The sequence below is a fragment of the Tasmannia lanceolata genome, unplaced genomic scaffold (genome assembly GCF_043159265.1).
Source record: "Tasmannia lanceolata isolate RefF3 unplaced genomic scaffold, GAP_Taslan_0.1 ptg000015l, whole genome shotgun sequence".
In the NCBI taxonomy this organism is placed as follows: Eukaryota; Viridiplantae; Streptophyta; class Magnoliopsida; order Canellales; family Winteraceae; genus Tasmannia; species Tasmannia lanceolata.
The window spans coordinates 41,242,975-41,260,266 of record NW_027518692.1 but is presented as its reverse complement, the minus strand read 5'-3'; the positions used below and the strand labels follow the sequence as shown (position 1 = coordinate 41,260,266).

General features: G+C 39.6%; 3 protein-coding genes across 4 annotated transcripts; 1 reads left to right on the top strand and 2 right to left on the bottom strand.

The window, feature by feature from the left end:
- Nucleotides 1-2,219: 2,219 nt before the first annotated feature.
- LOC143891992 (uncharacterized) lies at nt 2,220-6,397 on the top strand. Its single transcript, XM_077396471.1, has 5 exons — nt 2,220-2,424; nt 2,595-2,918; nt 3,457-3,901; nt 5,675-5,769; nt 6,246-6,397. Exons 1-5 carry the CDS (start codon nt 2,220-2,222, stop codon nt 6,395-6,397), a joined length of 1,221 nt encoding a protein of 406 aa, XP_077252586.1.
- Nucleotides 6,398-6,502: 105 nt separating this feature from the next.
- On the bottom strand, nt 6,503-7,306 carry LOC143891991 (uncharacterized). Its single transcript, XM_077396470.1, has one exon. The coding sequence runs from the start codon at nt 7,304-7,306 to the stop codon at nt 6,503-6,505; it is 804 nt and encodes a 267-aa protein (XP_077252585.1).
- Nucleotides 7,307-12,944: 5,638 nt separating this feature from the next.
- Nucleotides 12,945-16,901, bottom strand: LOC143845514 (pentatricopeptide repeat-containing protein At5g66520-like). Of its 2 annotated transcripts, XM_077353892.1 has the most exons (2): nt 14,610-16,901; nt 12,945-13,303 (listed from the first exon to the last, which is right to left on the bottom strand). In XM_077353892.1, the coding sequence occupies exons 1-2, from the start codon at nt 16,676-16,678 to the stop codon at nt 13,180-13,182; spliced, it is 2,193 nt and encodes a 730-aa protein (XP_077210007.1). In that variant the 5' UTR covers nt 16,679-16,901; the 3' UTR covers nt 12,945-13,179. The 2 variants fall into 2 exon arrangements, with proteins under 2 accessions (XP_077210007.1, XP_077210008.1); XM_077353893.1 differs by lacking the exon at nt 12,945-13,303 and having other exon boundaries at nt 14,568-16,899.
- Nucleotides 16,902-17,292: the final 391 nt, after the last annotated feature.

Below are 17,292 nucleotides of genomic sequence, written 5' to 3'. Positions count from 1 at the left end.
TATACATTTTAGTCAAACAAAAAATTTCCATTACCATGTAAATTCATTCATAATCTAGATAAAGAAAGAATAAAACAAAAAACAAAAAAAAATGAAAGAAAGAATGATCCTAGGCCCCTTGATCATCACAAGCCACTTTAGCAAAAGCTATCTATATCGTCGATTTTTTTTTTCCAGCTTATCTTAGGCGTTGGGTCATCTTAGGATTGTCGGGAGATGGTGGGTGGGCCCGGTTAGGCTTCTCCCTTAATCCGCACGTGCTACAAAGACATTTTTGTAGAGTAAAACCCACGTGCTTCGTTCGAAGTTGATTTGTACTTCAATTGATCCTGTGACCAGCTTCTCTCTGTCTTTTCAAGTTTTTGACAGAAAGAAGAAAGTGACACAAACCACTTTGTTTCCTAGCGGCTGCTTTCTGCGTTCAAGATCTTGCCACGTGGAAATAGATGTACGGATGGACAGCTACGATTGAAAAAGACGGTTCATGGTTTTCGTGGAACCTCGTGACGGGGACTTTTTTCCCTCCTTTGAGATTATTAATGTGTTATTATCTGTTTTGATGTGATTTGATTTGATATGTTGGTAGTTACACAAAGTCAATGCTCTTAATCACACTCCTAATCATATATTTACCCTATTATTAAAGATGCTGATTGGAATTACAGGTGGGGGCCCAGTGGTTTGAAGTGATATATTGGCCTCCTTTTCTTCTCTAGGCCACCCCCACTTGTATATTTATGACCATAGTTAGCAGAACGTAATTCGGTAATAAAACAAGATGGTGAAAATTCGAGTTTAATATGGTTCTGGTTCAAAAAAATGGAGTAAAAAAAACAGAAACACGAAAAAATTCATTTCAATTTTTGTGATTTACAAAATATAGTCCTGGTAAAGTTGGAAAGTCGGCCAAAATAACGTGTTTATACATTTAAAATGTGTGTTTTCCTAGATAAAAAAGGGATTTTTTACTCTAAAAGTTTTAACGGGCAAACCATTAAAACAAGTTTTAAACTGCGTGGAAAAAAAATGCGGTTTTTGCTAACTATGTTTATGACTACTATTTTTACACTACAAGGGGCTGGCAGGGGAAGAAAATGGCAAGAATATCTCGTTTCCCAATCAAAACTGTTCATTTAACAGGGCCCATCATGCTTCGGAAGATCTCTCCTATCATACAATCCTGACCCTTTAAATGAAAGGCTATGACTAAGAGAATGAAATTGCAAAAATCCAAGTTCAGCTTCCAGACTCAAACAAATGAATGGTTTGGAGTGATCTTAATTACTATGTACCACAAATGTGTAATCCAGATCGATGATATTGCAAAACATCTGTTAGGTACCTATACAAAAACCAAAAGCGACAGAGCTGATGATGGAACGTGTTAGGCTAGGCCCTTTAAACTTGTCTCATACCTGGCTGGGTACCACATAGTCTTATATCTAAGTAGGCCCCACTCAGGACCATAACACCATCATAAGTCGACAAACATGTTTTTGGTCCTTTGTGGAACAGGCATCCCTTTCAGAGGCCTCACTAAGAACCGGAATAATCAATGGTTTAGCCTTTTCTTGGCAGGATCCTAAAATGAAGCTTGATGGATCAAGGGGTCAGGATCATCCAATAATTTAGATTTTTTTTCTCATAAGAACCCCAAAAGCGGATTAGCTTTCTTTCACAATACAATAGCTCTTTTTGACTCGGGGAGCTGAAGGATGAAGATATTTTCCTTCCTCTAATTATAATTACTCTTTTTTTAAACTAAAAAGGGGTGGCCTGGAGAAGAAAAGGGGGTGAATATTTCATTTACCATTACTTTTATGTTCTTTCCCTGGTCCCACTTCTGCCTTGTTAATTGGTCAGATTGGTAGGACGACAACCATAAGTTCAGCTGAATGCCTAAATAACCATCATTCGATGATCCTGGGCCCTTGATCTATCAAGCTTTGCTTAGGGTTTCATCAAGAAAATCAAAATCGTTAATTTTTGAAAACCTAAATCTCATCCATAATATATTTTACACACGATCAAGACCATGTGGGCCGTCTCATGTTTTCCTACAAGATCAATGGTCATGATTGCACAATTGCAATTATAACATTGTTTGATTAAGGAAAGCTACATCGCTCCTTGAAGCATTTCTACTATTCTCTATTTCTTCCCATCTCCACAACAGATTTTTACAACAATCTTAAGACAATATTCTGTTGAAGATCTTCATGGCGCAATCAATGAAGCAGATGACCCAAGACTTTGTGAAATTGGAGCGCTTCAACAAGGAAAACTTCAAGAGATGGCAAATGAAGGTTCACTTCATTTTGACCACCCTCAAAGTGGTGTATGTTCTGACTACACTAAAACCGGCAGTAGTGGAAAACGAGACACTCGCACAAACACGTAGAAGGAGGAAGTGGGATCGAGATGGTAATCTATGCAGAGGTCATATCTTCAATGCCATGACAAACGAACTATTCGACATCTATTAAAGCATGGAGTTTGCAAGTGCACTTTGGACGGCTTTGGAGGCGAAATATGTAATAGAAAATGTGCCAAGAAGTTTGTTGTAATTCATTTTTTAAATTACAAAATGACAGATGATAAGTTGGTAGTGGATCAAGTTCATGAGATCCAACATATCATCAGTCAAGTACATCAACAAGGGGTTAACCTTGATGATTATGTTATCATACCCTCTATCATTGACAAGTTACCACTATCATGGAAAGACTTTAGGAAAAGTCTAAAATATAAAAAAGAGGAAATGACTCTCGAAGAATTGATTCAAACCCTCCAAGTTGAGGACGAATCAAGGCTTCGAGACAATAAAGATGATGTTGCAAATCAGTCATCTAAAGTCCATATGGTAGAAGTTGCCAATGTAACAGATTCAAACTCCCCTACTAAACCCTTGATGCTCTGTTTGGTTGCCGGGTTTTTTTTGTGCCTGGGAGTTTTGTGGGAGAGTAAGTTAAATTTTGGTCCCATCCCATGTTTGGTTACCTTTTAGCACTAGGTTTATTTTAACCCCACTCTTGTAATGATTACTTGTGGGGTGAATTTTTTAATCCCACTTTTGTAATGATTGCCTTTTCATCCCATCCCAAGATAACCCCAGGAACAAAAATAAACTCAGGAACCAAAAATAAGCTTGAGAAGAATTTTTTTTCTACCCAACAGTTCAAGCAACCAAACAAAGGTTTTTTTTTCTCCCACCATATCTCCCAGGGTATTTTTTTCTCCCACATAACCAAACATGGGATTTTTATTTTACCAGGATACTTCCGGGACTCTTTTTTTCCCACCTATCTACCAGGGTATTTTTTTCTCCCACATAACTCCCGGGAACAAAAAAAACCCGGCAACCAAACAGAGCATGAAAGGTAATCGGAAGAGGAAATGCATCAAAATGGCAGGGGTTCTGATAAGAACAAGAAGCGCAATTGTGCTTGTTTCCAGTGTGGCGAAATGGGCCACTACAAAAAGGAGTGTCATATAACAAGTCGAACACTCAAGGAAACAAGGATGGAAACAAAGAAAAATTTGTTGCCATGATATCCGAGGCTAATTTCCTCGAAGGTGAAGATGCATGGTGGATTGACTCGGGCGCTACAAAGTATGTTTGCAAGGACAGAAGCGCATTCTCGACTTACGTACCGCTCGAAGATAAGAGTGTTTTCTACATGGAAAACTCTTCAACTGTTGAACTCGAAGGCAAAGGGAAAGTGGATCTCAAATTCACTTCCGGCAAAGTCCTCACTCTTACTGATGTGTACCATGTACCGGAAGTTAGAAGAAATCTTGTATCTGGTAGCCTTCTTAACAATAATGGCTTTAAACTTGTATTTGAATCCAACAAGTTTGTACTTTCTAAGGGTGAAACATTTGTAGGAAAGGGATACATGTATGAGGGGATGTTTAAAATGAATCTTAATAAAGTGAATGTTTCTATTTATATGCTTGATTCAATTTCATTATGGCATGATAGATTATGACATGTTAACTTTAGAAAAATGCATGACTTGGTAAAGTTAGAATTGACTCCTAAATGCAATGAAAATATGGTAGATAAATGCAAAATCTGCATGCAAACCAAGATAGTTACCAAACCATTCCCTAGTGTAGAAAGGTCTACTACCTTATTACAACTAATACATAGTGATGTATGTGATTTGCATGGTACTCCTACAAGAGGGGGTAAAAAGTATTTTGTCACATTCATTGATAATTTTTCAAAATACTGTTATGTTTATTTACTAGGCCATAAAGATGAAGTCTTAGACAGATTTAAGACTTACAAAACAGAATTAGAAAACCAATGTGAGTCTAAGATCAAGTGTCTTAGATTTGATAGGGGTGGTGAATACCAATTTTTTGATTTCTGTGAAAATGAAGGTATAATCCATGAATTTTATGCTCCTTATACTCCACAACAGAATGGTGTTGCAGAAAGAAAGAATAGGACTATAATAGAAATGGTTAATTCCATGCTAGTCAATTCTGGATTAAATAAGGGTTTTTGGGGTGAAGTCTTGTTAACGGCTTGTCACATCCTAAATAGGATACCTAATAAGATAATCCATGTAACCCCTTATGAACTTTGGAAAAAGAGGAAGCCTAACTTAGGATATCTTAAAGTTTGGGGTTGTAGGGCTATTGCCCAAGTACCCAAACCTAAGAAAAGAAAGTTAGGAGAAAGATGCATTGAATGCATATTCTTAGGATATGCAAATCATAGCAAAGCCTACAGGTTCTTGGTAATAGAACCGAATGACCTAGTAGAGATAAATACCCTTATTGAGTCTAGGGATGCAACCTTCTTTGAAAATAGGTTCTCTTCTATTCCTAAACTAATGAATTCTAACCTACCTTTAGAATCTTCATTAGAACCTCAAAAGGAAAGTAACGAGGAACCTAGAGAAATTAGAAGAAGTAAAAGAGAAAGAAAAGATAAAAACTTTGGTCCTGACTTTGTAGTATACTTAGTTGAAGGATCAAGAGATAAGATCTTTGAATCTAATATGTTAAGTCTAAACATAGAAACAGATCCTAAAACCTATGAAGAAGCCATTAAATCCCAAGATGCAGCATTTTGGAAAGAGGCTATAAATGATGAAATGGATTCAATAATGGGTAATAAAACTTGGAAACTAGTTGATTTACCATATGGATCCAAACCCATAGGTTGTAAGTGGATCTTCAAGACGAAGATGAAAGTAGATGGAACCATAGAAAAGTTTAAGGCAAGGTTGGTTGCCAAAGGCTTTACACAAAAAGCCGGAATAGACTACTTTGATACTTATGCCCCAGTTGCTAGGATCTCCGGCATTAGAATTCTTATTGCTTTTGCATCCATATACAAGTTTCACATTCACCAAATGGATGTTAAAACAGCATTCTTGAATGGTGAACTTGATGAAGAAGTATATATGGATCAACCTGAAGAGTTTATCATGTTAGGTCAAGAGCATAAGGTTTTTAAATTAATTAAGTCTTTGTATGGGCTTAAACAAGCCCCTAAACAGTGGCATGAGAGATTTGACAAGGTCTTAGTGTCAAATGGTTTCAAGATACATGGGTCAGATAAGTGTGTATATAGTAAATATAAAAATGGAAAATGTGTTATTATATGTCTTTATGTAGATGACATGTTGATATTTGTTACTGATATGGACAGTTTCACTAGTACTAAAGGGTTTTTGTCATCTAACTTTGACATGAAGGATATGGGTGTAGCAGATGTGATTTTGGGTATCAGAATTATAAGGCAAGGTAATAACCTAATTCTTACCCAATCACACTATATAGAGAAAGTCCTTAAAAAGTTTAATCACTTTGATTGCACACCTGTTTCATCACCTTTTGATTCAAATGTAAAATTATATCTTAATACTGGTAGGCAAGGTAATAACCTTATTCTTACCCAATCAAACTATACAGAGAAAGTCCTCAAAAAGTTTAATCACTTTGATTGCACACCTTTTGATTCAAATGTAAAATTATATCTTAATACTGGTAGGTCTATTTCTCAATTAAAGTATGCTAGTGCCATAGGTAGTTTAATGTATGCTATGACATGCACTAGACCTGATATTGTATTCTCAATAGAAAAAAACTTAGTATGTTTACTAGTAATCCTGATTATATACATTGGAATGCTATAAATAGGATACTGAAGTATCTAAAATGCACTATAGACTACGGGTTGAACTATAGTGGGTATCCTATGGTATTAGAATGATACACAGATGCCAGTTGGTTAACTGAGCATGATGATCATTCATCAACGAGTGGATGGATATTCACTCTTGGTGGGGGAGCTGTCTCTTGGGCTTCTAAGAAGCAAACTTGCATAACTACTTCTACTATGGAAGCAGAGTTCACCCTCACAAGACAATGACCATATGTCAATCCCCCTCTCTCCGAGTATTGTCTCCAATCCAATTGAATACATCCTCGAAAATTGCTTGTGTTCGTTCATTATCCATAACTCCATAACTATGCCTCAGATTGTTCTAGTGCAAGCATGCCTACCATCCCATTCTCCAATCATAACATCTCCATATGGTTTCCATTTTTCAATCACATCCGCAGCATATTCATGCAGCTGCGTTCCAGATGGTAATGAGATGAGACTGGCTTCATTTCCATCAGGGTTGAACTCCAGAATTTTTAGGGAATATTCAAGTTTAACTTTCCAATACAAAAAGCCACCAATGTAAAATGATTGAGAATCAATATAAAATCTATCCGAGCAGATGATGTTCGTTTTAGATAACTCCCACTTGTTTGTCTTCAAAGAGAATACTTGGAAGTGTAGTTCATAGTTGCAGAACTTGAGAAACTCGAAAGGGATAACTAGTTTATAACAAGGATTGGCTTTCAATGGGTCGAAATCCAATCCTGGAAATCCGAAGAATATATAGCGTAATTCTTCTAAATCAGGGAAGTCATCATCTCTAGTTACAGGATTATATATGTAGAATTTGACATTTGGGGTATCCCATTCCCCAAAGACGAGCAATCCGTTGCAAGATGCAATCATTTTATTGTATCTTCTGCGGACGAATTCGATAGAATAGTCAGGTTCGCCAGTTGGACATCCCTTAAAGGAGAGGAATGACAAACTGGGATTTTTATGGTCATAGCAAACAAGGTTTGGTGGAGTTGGCAACATACAAGAGATTCGTGTTTTCCACGTTTGGCATACGAATGTGAATCTGAGGAGAGACTTGGCAGGGAGGCGAGGAAGGATATTAACATCAATTATGTCTTGAGGAAGGAAGGAGTATTCTCCTTTTGATTCCATGTTTCTTCTTCCTTCCAATATAAAGATTACATGGTGAGAGTGTCTTTTTTTTTTCTGTGTATTTGAGAAGCAGAGGCTAAGTTGAGAAGAAAAATAGAAAGAAAAAGCCACAATTAAACTCTTACGAGCCTTTGATGAAAAGAAGCAGAGAGATCCCTTCAGCTATGGGAAAGAGAAAGTGAAGAAAGTAGACTTGTATGGACACGTAAAAATAACCCTCAGCGGCCTTTAAATAGGAATTTGTTTTCATGATAAATATGTAGTCTCCAAGAGACAAGGGTGAAGTTGGTATAAATCAGGAAACAAAATCGGTGTGTGTTTCCGGTAGGGCTGCAACTCGAGCCGGGTTTTACCCGACCCGCATCGACCCGACCCGAAAATAGCCTGGGTTGGGTTCAGGTTTCATGGGTTTCGGGTCGAGCCGGGTTGAGCATTCAAAAGCCCGCATGAATCTCGGGTCGAGCCGGGTTTGAAGGGTCCCAACCCGACCCGACCCGACCCGAGTTACATAAGTTATAGTATGTACATTTTTTTTCTATTGTTAGTTAAAAGTTAAAAGTGAAAACCCACGCACCCACTGTTATTGCGTGTGAGTGTAATTTCTGCTTCTATGAGTTGAGTTGATTCAGGATTGTTTGATTGTAATTACAACATTGTTTGATTACAGCATTGTTTGATTCAAGTGTAATGTGAGTGTAATTACATCATTGTTTGATCCAAGTGTAATGTGAGTGTAGTTTCTGCTTCTATGAGTTGAGTTGCCTTGCCAAACAAGAATTTTCCTTAAAAAATTGCGTCAACGTGAAAAAACCCGACCCGACCCGAGATTTATCATGGGCAGGGCCGGGTTTGGGAATCGTGGGTTTTCCGAAAAAAAACCCGACCCGACCCAACCCGAGATATTTCTTGGGTAGGGTCGACCCGCCCGACCCGAGTTGCAGCCCTAGTTTCCGGCTATGAGATGAACTCTTCTCAAAATCCGATTCATCTTTTGATTTTGTTTCCAGACTTTTAGCTACTCCAACCTTATCTGCACTTAGTGACTACCGATTTATCATGAAAACAAATTCCTGGTGGCCAAACCTGTAAAGGAATTGCTTCCCGATTCAAATAATGAGAGATAATTAGAGTTTCGCTGACGAGTGCACTTGTTAAGGTTCTATAAAAGGTAATTTTACACTGTTGAGAGAATTTTACCGATATGAAACAACACCTGTTTTGAAACCGCTGTAAATTTACCTTTTATAGAACCCTTAATGAGTGCCATTAGCAAATCCCTTAAACATTAGCCCTTTTTGGATAGGTGTAACCCTTTTTTGCTTGGAAGTTTCTAAAAGTTCCACGTTATTACATAAGAAAAAAGTAAACATGTTCAAATTTTACCCTGAGTGACCTTAAGTAACAGGCCTCCCTCGAAACACCAGCCCTAGCTAAACCATCGGCTTCCCTATTTGCCGACCGCCTAACGTGAGAGAAGGATGTAGATGACCCCTAACCGCATCTTGAATTTCTTCCAAGAAACTGGCAAATTGCTAAGGAAAAGGATGAGAAACTGGCAAATCCCGAATCCTTGTCCCTTTTATGCTAGGTTGTATTTCCTCTTAATCTAGACCGTCCATTTCTCTTTTCTTTGATCTCACGATTCGTATGGATTGTTTCTCAATGAAGTAACACAAAATACCTGTAGTACCCTCCAAAAGAGAGAAATCCTCTCTTTTATCTGAAAGTTGTCCTATGTTGCGTGTTAAGAAATGCAGCCGGTATCTACTAGAACCAAAAAAAACAAAAAAAAAACAAATAAAACGAAATGTGGGTACCCGTGGGTTCACTCGACCAAAACCATGTTTTGGCGGGTTGGATGACCCGCGGGTCAATTTTGACGGGTCACTCAAATGCCAACCCATACCTGTAATTTTGCGCGTGGGCACGGGTCAATTATCATTCAATAATTATGGTTATGTTCTTTTGTTGCTTTTTTTTTTTTCTATTTTTGCACTAGGCCAACTTGAACCCAACCCAACTCGACCCAACCTGAATTGGTAAAAAAGGGTTAGGAAGATAGCGTTAGTGTCGAGAGATTTGGAGGTGGTTGGGTCAGGGTTGACCATCCTCCGCTGGAGGCTCAGTTTGGGTCGGCTTAGGGTTGAGGGAATGCTATCTTGTGTTGGACTTAGGGTTGGCCTCAAGATTAATGGTTTAGCTTTTCTGGACAGAATCCTAAAATAATAGCTCTTATTTTTGCCTTTATTGACTTGTGGAGCTCATTGGAAAGGAAGAAGATATTTTGCTTCCTCTGATGAGTTTGTTAAGAAATGAAAAATGCTAAATGACTCCATTCTTTCGTTTTAGGCAAAATGGGCTTAAAACAAATTTTATGCCAAAAGAAACAAATTTTTTTGCACCCATTTTACATAGAAAGAAACAGAGCCAAAAGAAATTACTCTTACGTTCTTCCTTTTTCCTTGGGCCCAACTTCTGGCTCCTTAATGTGGTTAGCTTCATAGGATGACAATGGTAAATTCAGTCAAATGCCTAAATTAACTTCATTAGATGATCCTAGGCCCTTGATCTCTTACCCATGGGATGTTCAGATGAGATCAAGGCCATATCGGTCGCCTCATGATGTTCTACAAGATCAACGGTCTAGATTGCACCATTTGTGCCCCTATTGGACTCAGAAATTACCTTTTACCTAAGATTGAATTATACCATTGTTTGAATACAAATGACAACAAAAAAAAAAAGTAACTTAAACCAGCGCATTGAAGTTTTAAAATTTTGAGTCCAATAATGGGTTTTGGACTCACAATTGGTTGTCATAATCTTAAACGAATACGGCCTTTGAGGGCCCATAAATCTATGGTAGTTTCCCTCTAAATAAATCATAACCATGTCATGCATTCCTAATCATTAGATTAACAAGTATAAGTGATCTAATCTCCGCATATTTAAGGGGCTTTTGGTTGGCAGGAAAGTAGTGGGAAATCATACAGAGTTAAAAAAAGAATTTAAGTTGATTTTGGCTTTCAAGTGTTTAGTTGCAAATGAAAAATAAAGAATGTGGAAGAAGGAGACAAGGAAGAAGGGGGGGGGGGGGGGGGGGGGGGGGGGAATTAATAGGCAACATTAATCAGAGTGTGAGATTAAAAAAAATTAGTGGGCACCCCCATCTAGGTCAATAGAATTCAAACTATCAGTCATCCGTAAATTCAGACTCTTTCCGTAGTTACTTAGGCCCTCAATTTCCTTCCAACGGCCAAGGGGTTGAAAGAATCACCTCTCAACTCCTCATTACCATCTGCATTGAGTTTTCTCTCTTCTCTGGATTAGCATTAGTCTATTTTCTACCAGCAATCCCTGTAACACCTTGTATACCAGAAGTTTATTTGCCGCTATTTCACATAGAGCTAGATCAAAGGGATCGTCATCCCAACTTCTCTTTTCAAGCACAATTGGGCAGTGGTTGGAAGATGGGCACAGCGGCCCCCTTTGCATTTGCAAAATCAGTGGGAAAAAAATCCTCCCAATCGATCTAATCTGCTTGTGATAAGACACACTTGATTGTTTGTCCACGTGAATTTTGCACTTTCTAAAGGTGGATCCACTAGTTCACACGGTTGAAACACCTTTGACAGATTCATCATGCTTAGAGAGCATCTTCCCATTGCCATCCCATTCTTTTCATAAGGAAATTTGATAGTGTTGAAATCTCCCCCAATAATCAAAGGTCCAGTCCACTGATTATATATCTCCATGATTTCCTTCCTAAGTTTTGGTTTCACCGCCTTGCTCTGGACGGCCCATGCATTGCCGATAACACCCTTTGCACTCTGGTTCTTATGGCTTGAAAGAAACAGTAGAATTTTCAACGGAAAATCGAGGGCAGCCTCATATGTCTCTCTCACTATTAAGATTGCGATCTTTCATTGGGCAAGTAGTAAGGGGGAAATTCCATATTCGGTGGATCAATCTCTACGGAAAGGTCAAATTATCTTCTCGGAGAGAAAAGCAACAAAAAGTATATGTCCATGGTTGATAGCCCCTCCTGACGGTTATCACAAATTAAATTTTGATGGACGCTCTCTGGGAAATCCAGGGCCTGGGGGTTTTGGGGGAGTACTGCGTGACGCAAATGGCACGGTCATCATGACGTACTCGGGACCGGCTGGTCTCTGTGACGCAAATGAGGCTGAGGCGAAAGCCTTGTTGTTCAGTTTGAGGTGGTACAGGTCCCACAACATGGGCCCGTTAATAGCTGAAGGGGACTCCATAAATGTAATCGCTTGGGCTGGGAGTAAAAGTGCCGGGCTGTGGCGGCTGGCAAACTCTATTGAAGAGATTAGAGATCTCATCTGAGAAATTGGTCCCTTGTTAAGGCATAGGAGACGTACAGCGAATTCGATGGCAGACACTTTGGCAAAGGATGATGTAAGACGACCAAGTGTGGAAATATTCTTCATTAAGATTCGGGGATTTCTTAAGATCTATTATGATTGTTTTTGTACATTCACAGGGACAGCTTGTCCCGTGTGTTAATATGTAAATTTTATATTTATGAATTGAAATTGTTACCTTTAAAAATAAAAAAACCCAAGAGAAAAAACCCCCAAGAAGAACCCACAAGAACTCAAAGAAACACTCTCTTTCTCTTTCTTCTCTGTTCTCTTTTTCTCTTTCCCTTCTCTCTCTTTTTCTCTCTCTCTCACCTGAGGCAGCCGACACACCTCAACGGCACTCTTTTGCAGCTGCACACAAGAGACACCCACTCTCGTTCTTACCTTCCCACACCACTGTTCGTGTATAGACAAGTGTTTTTATAACTTAGGTTTTGCAAAAACCCTAAAATGGCAAATTCTATTTTTGCCTTCATGCCTTCCCAGCATAGTCATGGGGAATAAGGCAACTTTCCCAACAAAAATAATTGTACTACTTATTATTACTCTCTTGAATGTAGTGAAATCTTTCATAATTGGACTTCAAGTTATCAGTTACGAAATGATTCAATAAAGAACTCTGTTCAATTTTGTTAGTCCTATCTATAAGAGGAGAGCATATGAAAAATGTAACCAATTCTTTCGTTTCCTTGGATACTAGTCATCCACCGGGAGTTTTGGGCTTAATAACGATATTTTATTTTTATTTTTTTGAAAATTGGCATTTTATTAATTCCAAAAAGAGTCAATTAGGGACAAGATGTCCCCCAACTGAAGTTAATACGATATTTTAGCAACAAATCTAATAAATCAACAACTTAAGCATTTGGAGTAATTGGTTGTTTCACCCGGAACCTACATTGACGGAGAGTATTACTACGAGTTTGCTAGATTGGGAAAAAATCGCCAACATATCAAGCTGTAGGGCAACAAACACTCAAAGATAGGTTCCCGGATCGGAAAACTGAGATTACGGAATAAGTCACTTTTGGGAAAATGGCTATGGCGTTTCGGCACTGACAAAAACGCTTTGTGGCAGAATATCATTGGGAGAAATTACGGAAGCGGTTGGGGAGACTGGATTTGTCGAGAGCCGCCACGCGGCTAAGGGTCGGGGGCCTGGAAACCCATTAATTCGGTCTAAAGTGGGTCAAGGAGCGAATGTCCGATTTTGGCTTGATTTATGGCTAGGGCAACAAACACTCAAAGATAGGTTCCCGGATCTATTCAGGCTGGCACGCGACCAACAAGCTACTGTGGCTGATAACATAAATGCAAGGGTGGGGACTGGAAAAGTGGGGTGGGAGATACAATTGCGGAGGAACCTCAAAGACGATAAAATAATTAACTATACATCACTACTCCACCTGTTGGAGGGTTGCTCTTTTTCACATAACACAGAAGATGGTCTTCTATGGCAACCTAAGTCGGAGGGAGGATTCATTGTCCGATCATTCTTTCATCAGTTGTGCAACAAGGAAGAGGTTGATGCCTGTCGGAAAAACGTATGGGGCCAATCAATCCCGCCAAGAATCTCGGGGTTCGCTTGGACTGTGACACATAACTGCATAAACACTAAAGAAAGGCTTAAACAGCGGAGTCTTCAAATTGCAAGCAAATGTGTATTATGTGGTGCGGCAGAGGAGACAATCGATCATCTTTTTATCCATTGCCCGTATGCAAACAGAATATGGAATGTCATGTTTAGTTCATTCAGGATCCAATGGGTAATGCAGGGACAAATATCCGATGTTATCCTATATTGGCGTGAGGCGAAGCACTATGGAGTCCCCAACCATATAATGGCACCATATGCCATTATATGGTTTGTCTGGAAGGACGGAACAATAGAATTTTTGCCGATTAAGCCCGGCATTGGAAGCATGTAGTGCTGGAAATAAAATTATCTATCATTTTATGGGCTAAAATCCCTAAAATCCCATACTCAACAAGGATGGCTCTGAGAAATTGGAAGGTGGTGTTACACGAAAGAAAACCTCGGATGGCAATCACTCCAGAATGGGTGGCTCTAGGAGAGGGGTGGTTAAAACTTAACTTCGATGGCAGTTCACTAGGCAACCCTGGACCGGCCGGCTTTGGGGGTTTAATTCGTGATTCCTATAGTAGAACTATAGTCTCCTACTCCGGATCAGCGGGAATATGCGATGCAAATGAAGCTGAGGCTAGGGGGGTGTTATTCGGCCTCCAGTGGTATGCCAATCATAATTTAGGGTTGTTGATTGCGGAGGGGGACTCGTCAAATGTGACAGCTTGGGCCATCAATCTTGGTGGTGGGCCGTGGAGATTGCAGTATATACTTGATGAGATTCGAGACCTCGTCAAGAGCATCCGTCCACATTTAATTCATCATAGGAGAACGGCAAATTCCTCGGCGGATGAGTTAGCAAAAGCAGGGGTTCTTCTAACGGAAACAAATGTCACTTGTATAAAATCTCTACCATCTCAATAGGCTGATGGCCATTGAATTATCACTTGTACTCTTGAGCTGGGACATCTTGTCCCAATTTTGAATCTAATAAAATTCACTGTTAATTTTCAAAAAAAAAAAATCAAGCTGTAGGAGGATGCAGGCCCCTTTGATCTATTTGGGGTTTTTTTTTTTTTTTTTTTTTTAAAAAAGTGACATATATATTGAAATCAAACGAAGATTACATAGCGGAGGGACAAGGAGTCCCTTAATAAGTACATCATATGATGACCTATTTGGGGGTTTGTTGGGTTTTTGCTGTATGTTTTTTTCCCCATTGGTGGGACAGCTTGGCCCCGTTAATGTAATCTTGCTTATAGCAATTTATAAAGTTGTTACCTTTTAAAAAAATCTTGTTAAATTAAAAAAGATATATATTTACCAGTAATCAGAACAAGAACAATATCCGTCTCTGAAATGGTGGAAACGGTTGCAATCTCTCACAATCATCTGCCTGCCATAATACTTGGAGACTAGCTTCATGAACAGATGACAATCATCGCATACACGGAGGTTCTTAACAATCCGAATAACACTTCCTCGCTCAGTGCTTAGAAGTCCAAAAGCAACAGCCAACTTCTCACTATGATGGATAAGCGCTTGCTCCTTCCCATCACTCTCCACATCATGTAACACAGAAGAGGTGTGTGGCACATATCCTTCTTCTTTCAAGCTTCTCACCATTTGATCCAACATTTCATATATCTCTATACATTGGGTATGAGCTCGATCTCCGGCAAAGAATTCATAGACCCCATTGTTCACCTCAATTGAACTACAACCAGGCTTCTTTTGTACTCCCTTCTCCTTCATAAGCTTCCTTATCTTTACAGCATCATCCCATCTCCCAGCTTTAGAATATATATTGGATAACAATACATAATTCCCACAACTCTCTGGCTCCAATTCTAAGAGATGAAGCGCAACCTCTTCAGCTAGCTTGACATTGCCATGAATCCTACAAGAGCTAAGCAGAGCTCCCCATACAACTGGATGGGGTTCCATAGGCATGCTCTTGATGAGTTCATGGGCCTCATCCAAAAAACCGGCCCGGCCAAGAATATCAACCATACACCCAAAATGTTCTACCTTTGGCATCAACCCAAATTCCTTTCTCATCATATCAAAATATCTCACACCAATATCCACCAAGCCTGTGTGACTGCAAGCCTTCAAGAGACCAACAAAGGTTACATCATTTGGCTTGATCCCTTTACTTTTCATATATTCAAAAATCTCGAATGCCTCATCCGCCTTTCCGTTCATTGCTAGAACTTCAATCATTGTGCCGCATAAGAAGCAATCCTTTACTATCGCATTGTCGAAAACTCTCTTCGCTTCCTTCACACTCCCGCACTTCCCATACATATTTATCAGCGCAGTATTAACGTAGACATCCATTTTTATTCGATTTCTACCTATATAAGCATGGATCCATTGCCCCATATCCAATGCCCCCAAATGAGCACAAGCAGGAAGCACGGCCACAACGGTGACTTCATTCGGCCTAATGTCTGACACTTGCATCATTCTAAACAACTCCAATGCCTCCACGAAACACCGATTGTGCATGTAACAGGTAATCACAACATTCCAAGAAACCACATTTCTCTTAGGCATTTCATCAAACAGTCTTCTTGCATCGACACACTGCCCACCTTTGGCATACCCAGAAATAATCGCATTCCATGAGATAATATCCCTCTCAGGCATTTCATTGAACAAACGATGCGCAGTCTCAACATCCCCACATTTACAATACATATCCATCAAAGTATTCCACGTTGAGACATTCCTCATGGGCATTCGATCGAACAGCTCCCGAGCACTCCCGAACTCTCCACATTTGACATAACCAGCAATCATAGTGTTCCAACATATGACATCTCTTTCAGGCACTCTATTGAACAATTGGCGAGCATAATTTGGGAACCCACACGCACAGTACATATCAATTAGCGCAGTCTGAACAATCACCTTGGAACCAAAACCCTTTTTTGAAACAAGCCCGTGTAGCTCTTGTCCAATGTCAATTCTCTTCAAAGTAGAGGAAGAGCGTAGAACGGGTGGAAATGTGAAGGAATCACAAGGAATGGATTGGACCCGCATGAGCGAATAGAGATGAAGAGCAACGGAGTGGGCCCCGGTTTCGGAGTACCCTTTGATCATGGCATTGTAGAAGAAAAGTTTTGGTCGAGGAATTTTATCGAACACTTGACGTGCGTAGTCCATGGAATTGCTGAAAGAGCAGCATAGAATGAGCTGGCCCAGAACGAGGTCGTTTCGAGTAAGGCCGGATTTGATGATTTGGGCATGGAGGGTTTTGAGTTGGTTTGGGGTTTGGGCGGATTTGAGAGAAGAGAAGAGCCATTCCTCTGTGGACTTTTGGGGTGCATTTGAATTGAAATTGTGGGGTTGGAGGGAGATGGAGGGAGGAGCCAAGCAAGCCATCTCTGGGGCTTTTTTGTGAGTTCGTAGGCGGTCTTTCTTTTGTTTTTATAATAGAGCCGTTGGGATTGTGACGTGGACTGAATCTTTTGGGTTTGCACATGGGCCTTGTAAGTCTCAATCACGGGCTTTTGGGCTTTAGTTTGGTTGAGTATGTATCTATCTAGTTTGTCATTGGGAAAGGCCTATGATTCGAGTACAGGGGGGCTCATCCTATGTATGGGCTTGAGTGGAAATTGGGTGAGCCACCCCCATCAAAGCATGAGGTAAAATGATAGGTCCCACCCGATGCATGGATTTGGGTAGAGATGGTGGGCCCTCTCATGGGTATGAAATGATGCCCTCAGCTTTTTCAAAATGTGTTGTAAGATGATGGGCCCTAGTCATGCTACTGGTAAGGTGTAAAAAAAGTCTGCCGTAGAAAAATTCAAGTAAAAGGCTTTTGTGGAAAACGTTTTCAATTAAAAAACAGGCGTTTTTATTAGACATTATAAAAAACGTTTTCAATTAAAAGATAAAACTGACAATCGAAAGAAAGGCGTTCTTATTAGATATTATAGATAGATGGTTGGGATTGAATGATAGGGCATGAGTTCATGAGATGTGTTAGTACTGTA